The 21,729-nt window shown below is 36.0% G+C and overlaps 1 protein-coding gene and 1 long non-coding RNA gene across 2 annotated transcripts; one reads left to right on the forward strand and one right to left on the reverse strand.

Annotated features, from left to right (window-relative positions):
* The first annotated feature begins 1,559 nt into the window (after positions 1–1,559).
* LOC104607479 (peptidyl-prolyl cis-trans isomerase Pin1) lies at positions 1,560–6,681 on the forward strand. The gene is made up of 2 exons (XM_010273116.2): positions 1,560–2,019; positions 6,287–6,681. Exons 1-2 carry the CDS (start codon positions 1,788–1,790, stop codon positions 6,409–6,411), a joined length of 357 nt encoding a protein of 118 aa, XP_010271418.1. The 5' UTR covers positions 1,560–1,787; the 3' UTR covers positions 6,412–6,681.
* A 2,941-nt stretch (positions 6,682–9,622) lies between these two features.
* Positions 9,623–13,382, reverse strand: LOC104607480 (uncharacterized). Its single transcript, XR_016075889.1, has 2 exons — positions 12,437–13,382; positions 9,623–9,890 (listed from the first exon to the last, which is right to left on the reverse strand). It is a non-coding gene; the product is annotated as an uncharacterized LOC104607480 (long non-coding RNA).
* Between the last annotated feature and the right edge of the window lie 8,347 nt (positions 13,383–21,729).

The raw sequence follows: 21,729 nt of genomic DNA on the forward strand, positions 1-21,729 counted from the left end.
GGAAATTGAATAAATTTAACAATAGTACTAAAATTACATTTTATGTAAGGGCTACATTTTAAAAATAAGGGTATTTAGTTAAGAAAATTTCTAAAAACTTAACACTCTACTGGTACTTTTTATAGTAGTGTATAAAATGGCATCACACATATTTATATTTATAATATAAATATAAATTAACATATATATTTTATACATATACTTTTTTATCATATAATATAATTTATTTTATAAGAAAAATCAATGATGCCAAAAAGACATAGTAACGAAAGAACTTTGACCAATCAAAGCCCACCTCTTAATTTTGATAAATATCACCTGGTTGGTCACAAGTTTTTTCAGATATCATGTCTTTTCGATAGCATAATCAAGCCCGATTTTATTTATATTAAACATAATGTATTTAAATCAGCCCACTTCACCCATGATCAGCTCATATAAATTTACAAAACAGCATTCACAACAAAAGCCCATCCATGATCCTAGTCCAATAGATGGTATCATCATGAAAATTAGTTGGGATCTCTTGCCTGCCAACAAATACACTCCAAACACCCTACCAACATAATTGGACAGGGACAGGAGATCCCAACTCCATGAAAACATCATGAGTGTTGCTTGTATTGTAACTAAGGGTACAAATGGATTAAATCATGATTTGGTTTGATCTGAAATCTTGTCTTATTTTGTTGGATTGAAATACCACTCGAATTTTCAAATTAGATTGGATTGAATTTGGATCACCCCTTATTCGATTTCAAAGAATTTGATTTTATCACACACATACACACATAAATATATATTATTTTTTTTTATTTTTATTTATATAAATTGGTAAATTCTCGATTAGTACCTTGTATTTTGTGTCTAGTGCCACTTTAGTCCCCAAACTTTAAAATACAACAATTCAACACCTAGACTTTTAAAACATGACAATCTAGTACTTGTCATTAAGTGACATTTGAAAATGACACAAATACTCTTTGAATGTTATTTAATCTTCTTTATCAACCATCTAAAGTTGATAAAAAAATTAACAATCCCAAATCCTTGCTTCTTCCATTCAAGAAAGTTCGGGTTACGTTCGAGTGGGTATTCTGTTTGACTCCAACTTTATTAAATAGAAAAGATAAAGATTTGACACTATTAATTTATTTTTGTCAATATTTAAATAGTTGACAAAAAAAATTAGATGACACTTAAGAATATTTATATCTTTTTAAAATATCATTTAAGGGCTGATTAACAGCTAATTAACGACAGGTAGTGATTATCACGTTTTAAAGTTCGAAGACGAAAGTGATACTAGACCAAATTTGGGTACTAAAGGGAGTTTTCTCTTATATTTTTTATAATTTATTAAAAATGGAAAATTAAATGAAAATAAATCAGATTCAGATATCCGACATCCTTAACGGATTCGGATTCGAAAAATGTTTATGAGATTCAATGGGATTTTTAGATGGGGGGTTTATGATTTTATATTATCTGATCGGATCGACCCGATCCGTTTGCAGCCCTTAATGACATGGCCACCTGTTGACATATGGATTGGTGCTGCACAGCTCAACTGATGTGAAGATCAGCGCGAACCAGACGTCTTCTCTTGCGCCGCCCGCATCGCTTCAATTCAAAGTAGAGCTTCCCGTCCCGTCGGTGCCATTTGATTTGAGGAAAGGGGAAGAAAACAAATATAGGAAGAGGAGGAGATCAATCCTCACCGTAAGAGGAAGATAACTCCGGTCTTATCGTCGGATCCAAGCCAGAAAAACAGGAAGAAAACCAAAATGGCTTCAAATCAGGTGAGGGCCTCACACATCCTCATTAAGCACCAAGGCTCCAGAAGGAAGGCTTCATGGAAGGATCCAGAAGGCGACGTTATCAGGAAAACCACAAGAGATAGTGCTGTCTCTCAGCTTAAATCCCTCAGGGAGGACATCATCACCGGCAAAGCCAAGTTCGAGGACGTCGCTTCTCGTTATTCGGATTGCAGCTCTGCCAAACGCGGCGGCGATCTAGGTCTTTTTCTTTTCCTTTTCATTCTTACTCTGATTTTTGGATCATGAGTTAGGGTTTCTTCTAAGTGGCTTGGACTTTGCTTGATTACTTTTTCTTCCCTCTGGAGTGGTGAAGCTCGCATATTTATTTTCTGTTTTTATTCTTGCTTCTGGAATGATCACCGTAGCTGAATTTAACTGTTTGATTAGAGAGGTGGGGTTTTTGATTGATGCTTTGATGGTCAGATGTTTCCTTTTCCTATCTTCTGAGTGACTCATGCTTGTTGAAGATTAATCTGTTTATACTTTGAAATGGAAATCGAGGGTTTGGTAATTGTTGATTGGAATGTATTCTTTTCTCTGTGTTGTTCATTGAAGGCGATTTAAGTGGTTGTTTTGTTCGGAGTGTAGTCGTAGGAGGTCGGTTTTCTTAAATGTGAAACGTATAAAGGAGGGTTTTAATTGTATGGAGAAATTCATGTAGGTTCTTCTCTAGTGACAAAATGTTTCTAATTTATTGCTTATGCATCTAAAGGATGGTTTTAATTGTATGAAAATTAGAATTTTCATATCTTTCATGGAATTAGAGCAGGTTGGGAAAAATGGAGGGGTGCATCTTGACTTCTGTGTCATAGGAGAATACCACTTGGATTAAAGGGAAAATTCTATAGAACAGTTGTAAGGCCAGTAATATTGTATGGAGGAGTGTTAGGGGGTCAAGAAACAACATGTTCAGAAATGAGTGTGGCAGAAATGCGAATGATAAGATGGATGAGTGGAAAACTAGAAGGGTAGGATAGGATCAGGAATGAAGGCCATCCATAGAAACCTAGGAGTAGCTCCGATAGTGATCAAGTAAGATGAGAGAGAATAGACTAAGATGGTTTGGTCATGCGCATAGAAGGCCACCAACAACTCCGGTTAGAAGAAGCGATTTGTTACAAGTGGAAGGGGCAAGAAGAGCTTGGGGTATACCAAAAAGGACATGGGTAGAAGCAGTAACAAAGGATTTAAGTACTAATAATTTAAAAGTGGATATGACCTTAAATAGAATGGATTGGCAAAACAGGATCTATGTAGCTGACCCCATATAGTTGGGATGATGATGATATCTTTCATAGAAATGAATTTGTCTACCAGTGGTTGAACTTGCACTCTATCATTCTTCTTTCCCATGGAATTTTATTATTTCATTTCAGTTGGAATTAGCTATTTAATTGTGCTCTTTCTCAAAATGTCATGCCACGTTCAGTACTTGAGTTTTAAATCTAATGATTGACATCCATCTGTACTACATAAAGCTGCTATTTACTACATAAAGCAAGTATTTTTTGGATAATGGTGGCTCAGATTTTGCTGGCAATATTTTCTGAAGTGATCATTGTTCATATTTGTTGTCCCTCCAACATATGACATTCCTAATACATTCTGATAAAAATATTTCTTGTCAGTCTCCTTTCCATCTGATTGTGTTGAACTGCAGTCAGTGCCCTCATGTGTTGAGTACATCTCTCCTCCTAATGTATCATAAAATTAGGTTCAATTAAGCCTTTTGTTGACTGCATTTTATGTAGTTTTCCTTCATTTGAACTAGGCATGTGAGGATATGGTGTTACAGACTTAGATATATTTTCTGTCATTTGGGTGTACATTTTGGTAATTGGTAATGTTCTGAGTGCTACTTCTGCTGTTGCTTTGACAAAATGCTTATATGACTATTTCTTGTGAACTGTGTCTACTTTTGAACAAACCTTGTTTTAGTAAGTAAAGGGTGAGAGTTCATACCATAGTTTTGAAAACCGGACCGGACCGGATGATCGAACCGTTTGGCTGGGAATAGGTCAGGTCACCAGTTCCGTTTGGCCTTGAACCATTATTTTGCTAAAAACCATTGAAATGGTCAGAGAACCCCTGACCCAGGTGGTTGAACCGCTAAACCGTTCGACCTGGTCAGCAGTTCATGGTGTACTAAAATATTTATTTTTTTATTTCAAAGATCATTAGCAGAGAAAAAAAGTGATGTAAAGATGGGGGAGGGACTAAGATGATATCACTAAGATGAGAGAGAGAGGGAGAGCAGAAATGGTCGGGAAAAATTTGCCGCTGCTTTCTGTCGCCACCAGCCCACCACTGCTGCTGCCGCCGCCGGTGAACATCATCGGTGAGTATCTCTTCCTCCTCCTCCTTTTTCTTCCTTCCTTTCTTCTTTCTTTTCTTTCCTGTCCCAGCTGACAGCAACTCCCACTTCTTTCCTGTCCCATACATACATATCATCTTTTTTATACCCTAATAGGGCAAATAGATTAAACTGCCTGAACCGTTCGACCCTCGCTGACCCGGAAACCAGTGGTCAAAGCGGTTCCGTTTCTGGATTGATTTTTAAAACCTTGGTTCATACTTAAAATTCCCTCTGGTTCATTGGTATTGGGGATCTGTGTTACAGAATACAATCATGAACATCACTAGTTGGGGATTTTTTATTTTTATGTCTAATCAGGTGAATCTGTTTTGGTAAAAAACCTTGTTTTAGGTCAATTAAGTTGGAAATTTTTGTAGTCATTCCTTGGTAAGAAGTTAATTGTAAAGAACTCTCTGAATTGGCTATCTGTGCCATACAGAAATATATTTTCTACCAAAGAAAAGAACAAAAGAAATTTTCATTGAATCCAAGTTCTGAAAGCTGGATTGACTTGACCTATAGATTGAGATGCAGAGTTACTCTGTTGAGCCATTGGCAACCCCAGTTTACTGCCTTGCGCCTTTTTTGTTGGCACCTTTTCCTCTTTCTTTCCATTTATTTGAATTGCATGGACTCCATATGATGAGGATGTCTTGTTTTCTAGAATTTCATCTGAACCCAAGTTGACACAGTGATATTAAAGGAAAAAGCTTAATTTTTTGGGTATTGTTGTGATATATAGAATAGAGTCTTACTGATCTAGGCTGCATTTGGGAGTGCTTGTTGGCCTGAACGGGCTTTTGAAAAAGCCACTTTTTGAAACATGCTTTTTTAATGCAAGAGCCCTTTTTGTGCTTTTTCACCAAACAGATTTTTGATGGGCTTTTGGAGGAGAGAAATGCTAGACTATTTGACAACAAAGAACTAAAAGCAGAAATCCTCATTGAGTTAATTGAGGTTAAGGTTGCTCATTTGGTAATGATATCTGATGAATTTCACGGCATATGCATGGACAACATTCTTAGAGGATGATGGCATGTAATAGCTAATTTTGTTGCTGATAGGCCACAGAGAGTAATCACTTGGCACCCTCCTGAAGCTGGTAGTCTTGAATTAAATTTTGATGGATGTTCTCTGGGTAACCCAGGTGAATCAGGTGTGGGAGGAGTGGTAAGAGACCAAGGTGGGAACATAGCCCTAAACTTTTCAGGTGGGATTTGTTTTTGCAACGCTCTAACAGCAGAACTGAAGGCTCTAGTTCAAGGCCATAAACTGTTAAACTACACAGAATTGGAGGGATGTGCTAACAGATCTTTGGTTTGGGATGCCTTCTTTCTGGGAACTGCTCGTTCGGGTGGATTCCCAAATGTGCCAATTCCCTAGCTGACACTCTGACAGCTTGGCCAGAGCAGGTGTTTCAGACAAAGGTATGATTGGGGGATTCTAGGTCCAGGGGCCTTATTGTAACAGGGTTGCTTTTGCTAGGCTGTGTTTCTGTATGATCAGCTTTTTTCTGTTTGTCCCTGATGCCTATTTTAGCAGTTCAGGTTTTGTTTCTCATTATTAATAAAGTTATGTTAATTTTCATTAAAAAACAGCGATATTGACATGCTTGGTTGTATGGAATTGTCCATTTACTTATTTGAGTTTAGACTTTAGAATGTAGAAATGCTTAGGCTAACCCAGTGTGGCTGGGACAAGGCTTTGTTGAGTTGCGTCAAAAATGTAGAAATGGTCACTAATTCACCAGGGGATAATATCCCTTTACTTTTTTGTGTATTGCGCATACATATCTCAACTTTTTAGTTTGTTAGTATTCCTCCTTCATTGGGATCATATATTTGTCTTTGTTTGAAATGCTTGAAATGCAAAGTCGCACTTGGAGCTATATACACGGTACACAGACCCAATCTTGACCTCTTTAATGGGACAAATGCTTGATATCTTGCCAAATCTTTGGAGATCACTGTCTCCGATGGTGCTAAAATCAATAACCCACTCAGTGTAGTTGTGCCATTCTTGGTTTTTTATCTGCCTGGACCGTAGGTATATGCTATTACACTAGCGTGAATTGGCCCTCATCCAAAATCTGTCGCAATGATTCTTGCAGGTCCTTTTTCCAAGGGTCAGATGCAAAAGGCTTTTGAAGAAGCAACATATGCTCTTAAAGTAGGCGAGATTAGTGACATTGTTGATACTGACAGCGGCGTCCATGTCATCATGAGAACTGGTTGATTTATCAAGAAGTACTGGATGGCTACATGGTTCAGTGTGCATTCCGCAAACACAGACATCTTCAATTACTGTTGGCTCGTTCTCATCATCTGGAACAATTGAATTGAGACATTGATCCATTCCATTGTCACGTTTGTAACCATTTTAATTTTGTCAAATTGGATTCACTCATAAAATGTCAGAACTGTATTCTTGAACAAGACAAATTCGAAACAGCAGTAGCTGTGACTGTCTCGTCTATAAGTTATTTGGAGTGGATTTCTTTCAGTATATGATATTGTTGGATTCGCATGGAGAAAGCATTCATCCATGACGATAAAATATATGTTGGTTACGAACCGGACATGATTGGACCATGCCCATCAGTCTCTAGGCAAATACACAGTCAAGTTGCGACTGATACAGATGACAGGTTACCAAAATCCTCGATAGGGTCTTCAGACTGAGTTGACAGCCCGAAACGGTGACAAGTCACTGACACCTCATTTGGGTTTTTGTTATTGTCAATGTTGCATTTCTTTCTACACCTCCTACAGTCAACGGCTTTAAGCTAAGACTCCTCCTGCCCCCGAAACCTCAAGATATGAATCCATAGCTTCCCAGGTGCCCAGCTCTTTCTGATTCCTTTGATGCCAATGGATATAGCTTTTCTTTGTACAAGAAAAAACACGATATTGCTTTTCTGTAGATATTCACAAGCATGTAGAAGTGAATGAAGAAAAGAATATTCGGTTATAGTGCACCCTTCTGGATGCTTTTAAGCTTTTAATACAGGGCGAAGGCTTTTAAAACTGTAGCGGACAAGGGGGATTGTTTCCGGCCTTGGGAGTTGAATGGTCTGATTGTCTGGTGAGGCCTTGAATGGTCTGACTGTCTGGAATGGATGGTCCGTTTTGATACTAAAAATCATTGTTCGGGACCTTTGGATCAACGGTTTGATGATTTGGCTGTCTGAGTCAACGGTTTACCAATCAAATCAATGGTTTTTGACAAAAAGAAAAGGTTTTAAAGCAAAATGTAACTGTTCAGTTGACAATGAATGCATCAACCGGCTTTTGTTACCAGCCGGCAGCCGGTCCGGTTGTGAAAATATCATAACAATGAGTGTGCATCAACAAGCTTTCTAACGAACAAATTTCTACTGTTTTCTGACTTCACTATAACTAATGAGTTGGTTTGTTTGAAAACACTAGACAAGTATATAAAGAAGTCAATCAAATGTTTTAGTCAGTCCTTACGATCTCTTTCTGATGATAATCCGTATACCTTCTTGGTTCATTCTCTGTCTTAACTGATCACGACATTTTCTTGAGCAAACAGCAAATTCATTTGAGACATTGACTTCTCTTACCGTGTTCTCGTAGTAAATTTGATCCGACGAATACTTTATAAACTTTGTCTAGCGTTTACTTAGTTTTCCTGGTAACATTTGAATTGACCTCTTTTTTAGGTTGCATTTGGTTGCACCTAAAACAAATGGTCTTTTGAAAAGAAACTATATTCCTAATTTTCCCGATGTTTGACTAGAAAAACAATCCTCAATAAATTTGCCAAAAAAAAAAATCCTCAATAGGAAAAATATAAATTAGGGTTGCAAGATATTAATCAAGAGGACCAACACTATTCAGAGAATGAATTATGAAAAATTAGGAAAATTATTTTCTCACAATTAATACTCAAATTTAGAACATGCTTATTCTCCATAGCCGTTTTACATGCAACCAAACACCATAAAATAGTACTTTCTTGGAAAACATTCCTTTGTTTGAGAACAACCAAATGAAGCCACAACCAATGAAAAATAAAATCTTATATATTTTCTCTTATTTCAATGTTGCTTCACTGAATCACCATGGTTATCAATAAATCCAATACACGAGGCATCTGCATTCTTCAATGCCTGAATTTTTCTTTCCAGTGCTTATTAGTCATCTGGGTCCCTCTTGTTCAACTTTTCTTTCAAATTTTCGATTTGAGTTCTTTACATACTAGGTGCTTTTTTTTTCTGATAGATTATTGGGTGCTGTATTAATTTGGATATCTGAATCAACGTCCCACTGAGCTATTTTGCACAATGTTGTGACTTGCGAGTCGTAACAAGTGTAAAAGCTAGCATTTCTTCGATGCTGAATTTCTAACCTGATAAAATTGATAAAAAAGACAATCGACTATTTTTCACCTACTCGCCCATGATTATTGAGGGATGATTGCATGAACTTGTGGGTCTGTAACTTTGGAAGAGAAGCTCTGAGACACGTCTGAAGACACTGTCTTTAAAACGTTATTTGTCCCCACTCAGTTTCATTGAGTTTGTTGTTGGGTTAACGCAAATCCGTTCTCAGGATACAATAGAAACTTGGGCGAGAATCTGCAACCAATAAAGTTGAAGAATTTCTAAAGAAACCTTCTGTGAGACTGTAACAGATCGGACTGAGAGAGAGAGAAAGTGGATTTTGAAAATGTGTGTTTTTGAAATCTGATTCATGCTCCTTAAATAGTTTATGAAGAGGTATAAAGAAAAGGTAGGTGCTGGTTCAAAGAAGGCACCTTGAACAGTCACAATTTCAACGGTCAGCATCGCACCAAAACCAAAGCCGCCCTTCACGAGCCACACGGGTGCGAGCAAAGTGCACCTCATTGCATGGTATCAAACCCCCATACTATCCTCTACTATTTCTAAGGAGCGTAACTCCTATTAAAATTCTAAAAACAAAGCTTATAATTTTTCAATGTGGGACAAGTTCAAAACTGGATTTTGTAAGAGAAAAGCTAATGTGCAAGTGCAATTTCTCATGTAATTGACCAATCAGACCCATTGGATTTAATCTCTTATGAGACTAAAATCCAACACTTTTGGGCTCCAAAACAAGTTGCAAAGTAGATCAGGAAAGCTCTTAAATGACCCCGCTTAACAGGCTAATAGAATGCTAATGCCAAGCAGCTAGCAAGGCTGCAATTCATAGGTGCCACCTTCCATATGGATTCATGCTTGTGTACCCCATCCCCATTTGGGATGCGACTGCAGTCTGTACTCTGTACTGCATCAACAGCATTGTCAATTGTTGGAGTTCTACCATTCTATTCATGGGTAGATTCATATGTAATGCTTTTGGTCTGATGTCAGCATGCACCCTGTTTTACCCAATGTTATCCATTGTTTGTCTTCGTGACAGGAGAACTGTTCCAGTATTTGAAGCAGAGAATCAAAATATGAAAGAAAAAGCCACTCATTCAATTTATCTTTCCCAAAATTAGATGGTTAAATGGTACAATTTGCTCTCATTGTGAATGAAAATTTGTTTGTAATATCAAAAACATAGAAGTCAAGCTCATAAACATATTGACCGTATGTTATTTCTTTCGCCAGAACAGAAAACTCTAGCACAAAGCATTGATCCAATGAGTGTTGAAGATGAATAACCAACAGATAACTATTTTTCAAGGCAAAGTCACTGGATTTTCTCTTCTGCTTTCCTTGGCTGAAAGGGAGGAATGTCAACATCAATATACATGGTTTTTCAACATGCAAGCTCGTGGTTTGATATTGATGCAAAAACAGACAAAGCAAATTCACTACTTTGGAGGATCAGATTATATCCAAGTTACGTTCAAAAGAAAACATAAAAAATGTCTCTTTTTAAATCAGCATAAAAATAGTTAAAAGAAAAAAGACGGATGGGAACAACAAAGGATCACACCCATATTACATGCCAACAAAGATAACATACTAAAGTAAGTATCTAAAGCGAGACTGTTAAAATGGAAGAGTGCAAGACTAGAAAAGATAAAATGAGAAACCAGTTCATTTATGGGAGCCTTGGGATTTTGGAAATCCTCCAATATGTGCCAATATGAGGGGAAGTCAACCAAAATGTCTGTAATGCATATATAATGAAGAAGACCAACAGCATCAATAACAAGTTATGCAAGTTGAGGATTCTGAAAAGTTAGGAAACCGAAAAGGGTGTCCTTAGAAGTGTAGATTGCAGAAAGAACCGAGGACATAAAAATGAGAAAATGAAAGAAAAAAAGGTCAATACAGCTGCAATTGGGCTTAAATGATTGGAGTGAGGCTCAGTCAAGTCAAAAGTTGAGGTATATTCCATTACCCATGTTTATTCCTATTGACTGAATAATTTGCCACTTCATTCTCAGATTCTGTTCAATTTGACAGTGAAAACCAGACAAATGTTAAGAAGCACACTATTTCATTAGCCTGTAAAAGACACTACATTCCAGGTTGCGGCTCAGACTCGGGTTGAATCAGTGACTGGTGACATCATTAATTAAGTTAATAATAAATAAAAATTAATGACAATTGTAAAACATAACAAGAAAGGCAAAACAAATTGTTCATACCTTTTTTTTTTTGTTGGTTGATGCATATAATTTGATATTAAGAAATGGATAAATAAAAATGCATGAGGTACAATCATCTTTGGTTTTGCCTGTTTCAGTAATATTCCATGAGGTACAGTCAAAATGCATACTCCTAATGATTTGCAGGAGAAATTTACCAGATCTAGAAAATATATCCTTTTTTGGGTACCATGATTACTTGTTCTAACATAGTTTCTTAAGCATTGGGCTTATTTCAACATTTCTCACTGATGGATAACCCCTCTTCTACTCTCTTGTATGATTATTATTTTTTATAATTTTGTATTGTGTATGCAAAGTTTTTTTCTTAATTTCTTTATTTGATCAATTTGTTGAAATTTCAATTTAAAATGAACATTTGGCCAAATATGAAGTACAATTATGGTTAATATATCCCACAGGAAAAGAGAAGACATAATTGTCCCTCTCAAAGTCCACAAAAGCCTCCATGTAGAATCTAACACAGAAAAGGGGAGAAATACTTTTAGTTCTTATTTCTGGTTCTCATGAATTAACTTTAAGAATATTCCTACAAGTTTCAACTAACGTACCTTATTATTTACTCATTTTAGATGAGAAATTATTATTATACTAAAAAAAAACTAGTTCCACTACTAGATGGGATCATTAACTAGCTCCATTGTGTAAGGGATAAGTCTAAGGGCCATTTGCATAAAAATAACTTCCTGCATCTACAAAAAGATGGTCTACTGTCTGGTGCATTCCAACTTCTAGGAAGACTGCATGGACCTCATGAAACCCTTTCTCAACCTCACAATGACACTCTCTTCCAATATGTAATTTTGTACTTGTATTAGTACCTTCTCAAACAATTACTGCTTTAAGAAGACAGAGTACTATGATTTGGGTATTAGTAATACACTCGGTTCCAAGATAGCTATGCCAATATAAAATCAGCACTGATGTTGAATGTAGATGTAGAAGTGTCAGGCATGGCGATCCCAGACACTCAAACATGCATGCTAGCACATCAATAAATCCCTATAATGTAGGAAGGTAATTTCTTGTGTACACTTTAGTTCATAGTCAACAGGCATCAATCTATATGCAACTCCAAGAACCTTTTTGTCTTTTTGATACACAGTGAGATGCATACGGAAAATGAAGAATACCGGCCAGATCATTTGGGTAATTTCAGTAAAATTAAAATCTAGATTAGCCATCATTTTAGTTAGTATCAACTATCAAAGCCATAAAGAAGGGCTGTTACTTGTAAAATAGACAAGAAAGTGAATTTGGGATATGGTCTTTGTTATTCAGATTGAACAATAAGCATGCAAAGATAAATACCTTCACCGAACCAAGAAAAACCTCGATCAGAAAATAAACTATGAACATACAAATGTTCCCTTATCAAGCCACAAAAAGACCAACTTTTAGGCCATAAACACTATGAGGATTAGGTAAGGAAACAATAAACAAAACAGGGCGGTATGCATACAAAATTCAACAGTCAGTCATTGACTATTGAAGCAAAGGAAATAATAGGATGAGATACATAAACCAACGAACAACAGAACCAAAATCAACAGAGCTAGACTCTTTCGGCAAAATGCCTCAAACAAGGCAGCAATCAACAACCATTAGAATTCAAATAAAGAATCAGAGAAAGAAAGCAAAGTACCTTGGTGCCAGGGACACGCTAGTGGAGCTCCTCTTCGGGGACGAAGACAGGCCAGGCCGCACCAGCCTCGCAAAACATTTGTTCGGTCTCGAGGAGTTGCCCCTTCTCCAGTATCATGCATCGTCCTTATGCTCTGGCCCGAGGTGGACGTGGCATTGAAAACCTCTCCAGTACCATTCACGAATTTTACAGTTATCTGCGGTGGATGGTCGTCGGTCCGTCGCTTTACTACCAACTGACAGGCCGGCCGGTTCGACTCCTTGGCCTTCCGAACATTGCATTGAGCCAGGAACTCCATGCACGCTGCAGTTCGTGGGTCCAGCGCATTGAATTCGATCCTCACCTTCGATAATCGATAGAAACTTCAACATCCTGCCTCTTGCTTACTTATTGAATCACATGTACCTGAAACCGACCAGTTTTTTTTTTTTTTTTTTCTCTCATTAATTCCTTGTAGAAAACTTTTACCCTGCCGAAAAGTTTCTTCAAAGATGGCATTCTTAAATTGCCGGTTCGTTCTTATATCGAAATCAAAAGTTAGGCAAAAACAAAAGCTCTTTTTATGTCTCCATCAATTTTCTCCTCTATCCAATTTCAGGGATTACAAGCTCTTTTGAATCCTGAAATGGATGCAATAATCAGGAAGATCATCAGTTTTCTTAGAAGGTGCCGTTTGGCATGTACATGTGAAGATGCATGAAAAAAGTTGAAAATTTTCATTTGAAATTTTCCGAAAATAGCTGGGTTTCATGTGTTTTTTTGGAGTGATATCTTTTGGCAGTTAGATGTTTTTCCAATCATACGGGAAAAGATGAAAATGCGGACAATTGGACTTCTAAACAGTCGACAGCCTGCCTGAAAAGATGCTTCATACGGGCCAAAGGGTATTCACACAATCACATTTGACCACTCTGTTAAAAAAAGGGGTAAATTGCATATTAGTAGTTTGTAATTTGTGCCTAGTCTCATTTTAGTCCTTTAGTTTTAAAACATGTCAATTAATTTAGTATTTAAATTTTCAAAATGTTTCAGTTTAATCCAAAATGTTAATCATCATTAAATCTAAATTAGTTATATATATATATATATATATATATATATATATATATATATATATATATATATATACTTTACCCTCACTTCAGAAACTGTCATATACAAATGTACGTACATGTTTATTAATACATATAAAAGTGTAAAAATAACTTATGTCATCTAATTTTCTTTATCAAACATCTAAATGTTCAAATACAGATGAGCACCTTGTCCAACTGTATGGCCAATCGCCATCGGCTATGCCTTGTGACTCCACCCAGCTTCTTCCTTGATGGAATCGCCTCCATCGAACACATTCAACACTATGAAGCATTCTAGCCATTGGCACAAGCATCCTAGACAGGTAATCCACACAAAACTAAGATAAAAGGAAAATATTATCACTATATGTATATATAGATGAGCAAGAAAGCAACCAAGATGAAATGATCCATGCCCCTCTCCTCCGGAATATTATCACTATATGTATATATAGATGAGCAAGAAATTAAGCAATCAAGATGAAATGATCCAAATTGAAAATACAGCTCTATCAGGGGATTCCACGTTCCAAGAATTCACAGAAAATTATGAAAATCAGAAATTGAAAAAAAAAGGTGAAATGGGAAAAAAATTATCAGAATATATGATGAGTTGAAATCTTCTACCAACAAAACAGTTCCAACCCTCAACCAACTTAATTTAAGACCACACACCTCACCATAAGACTGGGATCCACCATAAAAGCGAGACCCACCATGTATGAGGTGTGCCATATATCAGTTTGAGATCATGTTGATAGAGGGTTAGAACGTGTTTTTGTTGGCAGGTGATCCGGACTCGATATACGATGGAGGAGTCTTGTATACTATCCATCTCTTTATAAATCTCTGAATTCAGAATCTCTTACGTGGTATGCCTTATGGAATGTTAGCCTTTTCAGCAGTACTGCTCCTTCCACAGAGATTCAAAATTTCCCATCAGTTTTTGGTGAGAAGTGCTAAATTGTAAAATCCTAAGGGTAAAATTTTAAACTACCCTTATGGTTTAACTAATTGACTAAGTGTACCCTTACTGTGTTTGAAAATTGACTAATGATATCCTTATTATTTCTGATAATTGACTAATACTTCCCTTACGAGTTAAGTAAAAAAACTATTTTACCCAAGGTTTTACCAGGTTAACTCAAAATTTACAACAGTAGCCGGAAAAACAAAGACGGTCTGAAAAGACCGCTCTCTCTCTCTCTCTGCAATGGACATTCTCAGGAACCTTCTCATTGGATGATGAATCGCAGTTGGCCGACAACCATTGGCATTCATTGGAGAATTCAGTCCCCACGGTCGCCGGCCTCAATTGAATGGCTGAGGCTCATCAATCAGGTGGCGAGCGGAGGGATGGAATGGAAAGACGTTGTCTGTTATGTACAAAATGCGGCTCGGTCCCCATCGTGGACTGGTCGTTGCTGAAGTCGAGCAGAAAGCTTTAAGCTTTCCTGCCCTTATCCACCTTTAGAAGCAATCCTTTCATCAGATCACCCAGCAGCTGCATTAGAACTCATGAAACACCACTTCACTAGAAACAGGAACACCACCTAGCCGGAAATTGTAGGAGCTCAAAAAACCTTGTGATTGGTGGTTTCGGTAGTGGCACCCATGGCACCCACTCAGCCGATAGCTGCTTCGTCACCTGGAGAGAGATGGAGCAATGGAATCAAATGGTTAGAAGGGTCCAAAGAGCTCAAACAACCTTGCGACTGCTGGTTTCAGTAGTGGCGCCCGCTCCTTAGCCGATAGCTGCTTTGTCGCCTAGAGCTGCCAAAGAGTTGATGAAGAGATGGATGCAGTTCCAGCTAAGAAGGCATCTAAGACAGAAGACATTATGGGCAGAAAACAATGAACAGGGTTTGAGACATTGCCGTCGCCGAAGATTCTTTATAATTGTGGAGGCCATATTAGGAAAAAAGCTACTGGGTTCAAAGTTAGGAACTTGGCAATAGTGTTAAGTGGCATGAGTTTGTAATTAAATTGTTGAATTGGGTTTAAAAATCAAAACCAAGGATGGTTTCTTTTGTTTCATCAGAATTTAGAAGTGGTGACGGCCGGTGAGATTTGGTGTAGTTTTGCCACCAAATCATTGTACACATCGTTCCAGACATGCCACTATTTCTTCACAAGCATTGTTAAGAAGAAGAGAAATTCAATTAACAAAACATCAACCCACGAGCTATCAAGTAAGAAATGACTGAAAGAAATTGCATAAACACTTACCTTTGCACAACAATGAACGACCTTCACTTTGTCAAGCTCTGCGTTCTCAGGGTGACGCCACAACATTGCCAAGACCATATTCCAGAAGAACATATTCCAGAATTCTTAACTCTGCAGACAGGGTTGGAGGAGTGACTTTCAAGGTTTTCAGGAGATCGTCGCAGCTAGTTGGAGGAGTGACTTAGCTGATAGCTGCTTTGTCGCCTGCGCTCGGTTTGAGAAAATGAACAGGACTGGGCAGTGGGTTTTGCTAGGACTGAGCGGTGGGTTTTGAGAACTCGTGATACAGTGGCGATGGTGGAACACCTCCAAGAAAATGGTGAGAAATCATCGATGACTAGGGGAAGGAGAGGAAGAAGAAGGAGAAGAGAGAAAGAGAAGAAAGAAGAAGAGGGTTTGGAGTCTTTGTTTTTCCAGGAAGAGAGAGCACTCTGAATTCTTTTCAAACTCAGACGGTGCCGGTGTCGGAGACGCTGTTCCGAACCAGTGAACCAACCTATGTGGATGCTCGTTTCAAACCTCTGGAGATGTTGACCAGTCATTCTGTCGGAGCTGTGCAGGTGCTGGTGCTGGTGCCGATGTTGGAAGTTATAATAAGGATAAATTGGATATTTTAGGAAGTTATAACAGTAGTGTGATATACATTTGAATGGTTTTTGAGGGAACATTAACAACAAAGAAAGTATTAGTCAATTGTTATAAACATTAAAGGTAGCGTTTAGTCAATTTTCAAACAATAAAGATACATTTAATCAATTTAATAAATCATAAGGATAGTTTAAGAAATTTACCCAAATCCTCTTCTAAAATTCGTGAAAATTACAAATTAAGTAAAAGAGGAGTAACCTGCTTTATCTGAACTTGTGTAGCAGCAAGCTTCATGATTGAGAATAGAGGCTTGAAGGAGATGAGAATGCCCACAAGACGAGAGAGTAGTTTCTCTTACCTACCCGGGACAGTACTCCAGCTTTCCTTCCTCGAACGCAGCCATATTTCCTCCGAAGCCCAGCATAACAGTGAAATAAATTAAGAAAAACACAGAACCCATTTGAGACCCTGGCCGACAACAGCGGGACTACGCCATTAAAGTTTGGAAAGGCAGCTCCTCAATTAAATATGAAGTTGGATAATCTTCGAATTTTCACCCGCTACAAAAATCATTTCTATCTCCCTGGTTCGTCTTATTTCGAAAGGTAATAGATATTGTTAATGGTAAAAACTAAATTAAGACTTTTTCAGAGTTTAGGTATTAGATTGTTATGTTTTAAAATTCAGATATTAATATGCAATTTATCTCAAAAAAAATATTAAAATGGCGTTTTATTGTTTAGTAGGAGGATGGGTACTCTGGAGCTACCAATGGTAGTTTCATCAAGGCTGAGCCGAAGAGACACTAGCCGAGGATGGGTACAACCACCATCTGTTCCTCACCTCTCTGCTTGCTGTTCTTCATGTTGTTCTTCCTTTGACGTATACTACTCTGGAGCTACCAATGGTAGTTTCATCAAGGCTGAGCCGAAGAGACACTAGCCGAGGATGGGTACAACCACCAACATAACCCTTGTTGCTTTCGTTGGACTTTCACTAGAGATTGAAGTGAAGGATATTTTTCGGCTTTTGACATTATGTGCTCAAAATGACTGACAAAGTGCTAAGGGATGGATTTGAGTGTATATTTCCCAAAATTTAGGGTACTAAAATGTCACACTACCCATAAAGAATAAGATACTTATCTGGCTATGCCCCTAAACAGAAATCAGTAATAGATTCGGATACTAAGGGTCCATTTGGTTTATAGTTGGAATCTGAATGACTTATTCCCCCTACCTGTTTGGTTCAGATAAGAATTGAAATCAGATTATGATTGATGATGTTTGGTTCATCAAGAGGTTGGAATCAGAAACAACCATGATTTCTAATTTTACCCCTATAAAGAGATTAAAATCTATGAAAATCCAAATCCAATACAATCCAATTAACATGTAAAGAGATAAACATATAATTTGAGATTCAATTAACATATAAAGAGATTAAGAACATGAAAAAAAAAGAAAAATGTACATATTGTTTTTGTGCGTGAAAAAAAGAAGGGGGATTTAATTACATCAATTAATAAAATAACTAGATATTGATAAATGAAAAGTTAGATTAAACACTGATACATCTCAAAATATCTTACACTTGTACATGTGGAGGGATAAATACTGATCTCAAATCCACATGGATCCAACCCTCGCCTTGCATCAAATATGCACTTGCTTTGGATAAACTCATTTATTGTTTCTATTTGGTTGAACTTGCCTCAACTCTAAAACATATAACTTCATTTTATTGCTCCCAGAGGAAGTAGGTCTTTATGCCCAAACAGAACCATAGGTAGGGGTGAGCACTATTCAGTTAAAACTGAAAAACTAAACCAAAAATTTTGGTTTGTTTTTTTTTTTTTATATTTTTTGTTAAATCATTTCATTTAATTCGGTTTTTGGTTAATTTGGTTTTCAATTTTGGTTTTTAGAATTAAAAATTCAGTCAACCGAATTAATCAAATTTTCTATATATATATATAATATAATATATTATATGCTTATATATTAATATATAATAAAATGAAAATTGATTTCATAATATATATTTTATAACATATAATATATTATATGTTATAATATATATAATAGAGTATATATTATTAAAATTTGGTTTTAACTGAAAACCAAACTGAAAATTTTGGTTTTGGTTAGTCAACCGAATTAATCAAATTTTCTATATATATATATATATATAATATAATATATTATATGCTTATATATTAATATATAATAAAATGAAAATTGATTTCATAATATATATTTTATAACATATAATATATTATATGTTATAATATATATAATAGAGTATATATTATTAAAATTTGGTTTTAACTGAAAACCAAACTGAAAATTTTGGTTTCGGTTATTTTAGTTTTTCTATAATTCAGTTTCAATTCAGTTTTTAACCAAATAAACTGAATGCTCACCCCTAACCACAGAGATTATTGTTTGTTCATTCATACTTCATTTTTCTCCTATTATTAACAAGAATATTAGTCATATAACATTTAGAGTCTCTAGTCCTGCATCTCTAAATTAAAGTTCATTCTCTTACAGCACAACAATGGCCTAGACCCCCAAAAGAGATCATCATATAGGTATAGTTCATATTTTCCTATAGGGTAAATTACATGTAAGTATCCTGTACTTTGGGGTTAGTAACAGATAAGTACCTTGAATTTTCAATTGCAACACTTGAGTACCTTGAACTCTCAAAAATAGACACTTGGGTCCATTTGTTAGTATTCCATCAATTAAACATTACATAATTTTAAAAATACCCTTCTCATGTATTTTTAAGATCATTATGTGGAATAAAATCATCACCAAAGAATGCCATCGTCGGAAAATTTGAATATGTAATTTACTGTCCATGTGAGAACGTCACCATGGGGAGACATTCAGTTACTTGAGAATGATCTCAGAAATATACAAGAAGGGTATTTGGACGTTATGTAATGTTTACCTAACAGAATATTAACGGATGGAACTAAGTGTGTATTTTTGAAAGTTTTGGGTACTCAAGTGTTGCAATTGAAAGTTCAAGTATCTATTTGTCACTATCCCCAGAGTACAGTGTACCTCCTATCTATAATTTACCCTTTCCTATATCACCTAAATATTACCAACTTCATCTAGTGGCTTTGAAATTGTATATAGTTCATTTGCTTTTACATTAGTAATTTACATCTGTTGAACCAGTTCAATAGGCAAGAACAAGAAGCCATTTCATGGCTTGCAAAATTTTGACCTTATATTGCTTTGAAAATTAGATCAAAAGCAAAAGAATTGTGTGTAGTTTTAACAACAGGGAATTCATCACTAACTTAGACTTGAAAAAAGAATTTGTTGCAAGGTCTGAACTGTCAGCCTATGTTGCCATATAGTCTGCATTAACTTACCTATTAACTACATAAAGAAGGTGGCATGGGGTTTTTGTTATACATCAATTCTGAATTAAAATCTACCAGTTAAATATTTACACATAAATGATTATCATCCACTAACTATAACATCTAATCTTGCCAGGTTGCAAGGTTTAGACTAGAATAGGAGATCTTCAATGCTCTAATAGAGAAGCTTGATTTGCATCATAATCAAGGGAGTGATTTTAGAAAATCTGGATTTGGATGCAACATAGAGAAGCTTAAGGCTTCACAAATATCCGATTAATAGTTTATTAGTTTCTAGAATTAAAAAAAAAAAGAAAGAACAGATGATACCATTTTAAACAAGAGATGAAATTCCTTACTTGTAAATTGTCTATACAATTGATACAAGATCAATGTTGTTTATCCAACATTGATCCCAAAAATTCTTCAACCAGTGCAATCAGATGGATAAGAAGTATTTGTAGGAGCAATGGAGGCTTTTCATTATGAAATCAATGGAATTTTGGCCTCCTTGTCATTCTTGGGTCAAATTGGATTCCTTAAAGATGAATTTAACTGCCAACTAGAAAGTGACCGCCTAACACCCAACCTCCTCGCCTCCGCCTTTAACTTTTTAAAACCTTGACCAAACTATATCATGGTACATCTCCTAAAATTTTATTCAAATATTATTTGCATTTTTTATACTGAACATTGTTATAGAGTAGAAACTCTTTTACAGTCATGTTTGGGAGTGTTTATGTTAAAAATAAGTGCTTAAAAATAAGTGGTTATTCACATTAGCACTTATTTGCATTTGGCACCTAACTTTTTCAAGTGCTTATATTAAAAAATAAGCATTTGTTTCACATTGGGTGTTTAGTAGTCTTTTTCTCCAATAAGCACTTAAATAAGCATTTGTGACTATTTTATCCTTCATTTTCTTCCAAATTTTATGAAAACACTTTTATAAAAGTACTTTTTTATGAAAGAACTTTTATAAAAGCACTTTTTTATGAAAGAACTTTTATAAAAGCACTTTTATAAAATTACTTTTACGAAAGTACCTTTATAAAAGTACTTATGTAAAAGCACTTTTGCGAAAGTACTTTTATGAAAGCACTTTTACGATAACACTTTTATAAAAGCAATTTTATAAAAGTTCTTTTACGAAAACACTTTTACAAAAGTGCTTTCATAAAAGTACTTTTATAAAAGTGCTTACAGAAGTAATTTTATAGAAGTACATTTACAAAAGCATTTTTATGAAAATAATTTTATAAAATTCAACTAGGGATAATTTTATAAGTGGTATTTTAAAATTCAACTAGGGATAATTTTGAAACAAAAAAAAAAAAAATTGAATAAGTGCTTATTGTATAAGCACTTAATAAATCTAGAAATTTGAGCTTAAAAAATAAGCCACTATTTTTAAAATAAGCACTTATTTCGGGCTTTTTTTCCCTAAAACCAATAAGTGCTTAATGGTGTGGTCCTAGCCCAAATAAGCACTTATTTTTAAGCACTCCCAAATATGGCCTATGTATGAGTTGGCCAAGATTAGCAGTAACTTTATTTTTTCAATCCTTTCTTTCATACATAGGATGTCTATAGCCAAACTCAAGATCTACGTACAAATACACATCCATAGGACACTACATCCATGCACCAAGAACATCTCCCTATGAATGATAACTTAGGGGTCGTTTGACAAGTCTTTTTGGGAAGATCTTCTAGTAGCTTTGACAATCAAAAGATGCATTGAGCTTTTGCATTAAGATATGAGCAGCCTGAAGTTCGTTTGGTTAAGGCATGCCTTTCCATGCATCTTTTTGTCTGAAGGCAAATAGAAAAAAATGCAAAAACTCCATTTGGAGTATCCCAAAAATCACCCGTTTTAGGCTTCTTGCGTCTGTTTGGCGCATCAGCCTTTTGTGGCTAAACTTACCGCAAACCAAACGAAAAAAGACCGAATTGTAGTCTGCTGAGCTTGTAAACAGCCGACAGACTTCACAGAAAGACACACCAAA

This window comes from Nelumbo nucifera, chromosome 5 (assembly GCF_055504915.1).
Source record: "Nelumbo nucifera cultivar China Antique chromosome 5, China Antique-T2T, whole genome shotgun sequence".
Taxonomy (NCBI): Eukaryota; Viridiplantae; Streptophyta; class Magnoliopsida; order Proteales; family Nelumbonaceae; genus Nelumbo; species Nelumbo nucifera.

What these genes read in the sequence shown, in the direction of transcription:
- LOC104607479 (XM_010273116.2), top strand. Translation starts at nt 1,788, where the DNA reads ATGGCTTCAAATCAGGTGAGGGCCTCACACATCCTCATTAAGCACCAA. An exon ending in CAAACGCGGCGGCGATCTAG is followed by an intron (nt 2,020 to 6,286) that starts GTCTTTTTCTTT and finishes TGATTCTTGCAG; the next exon opens with GTCCTTTTTCCAAGGGTCAG.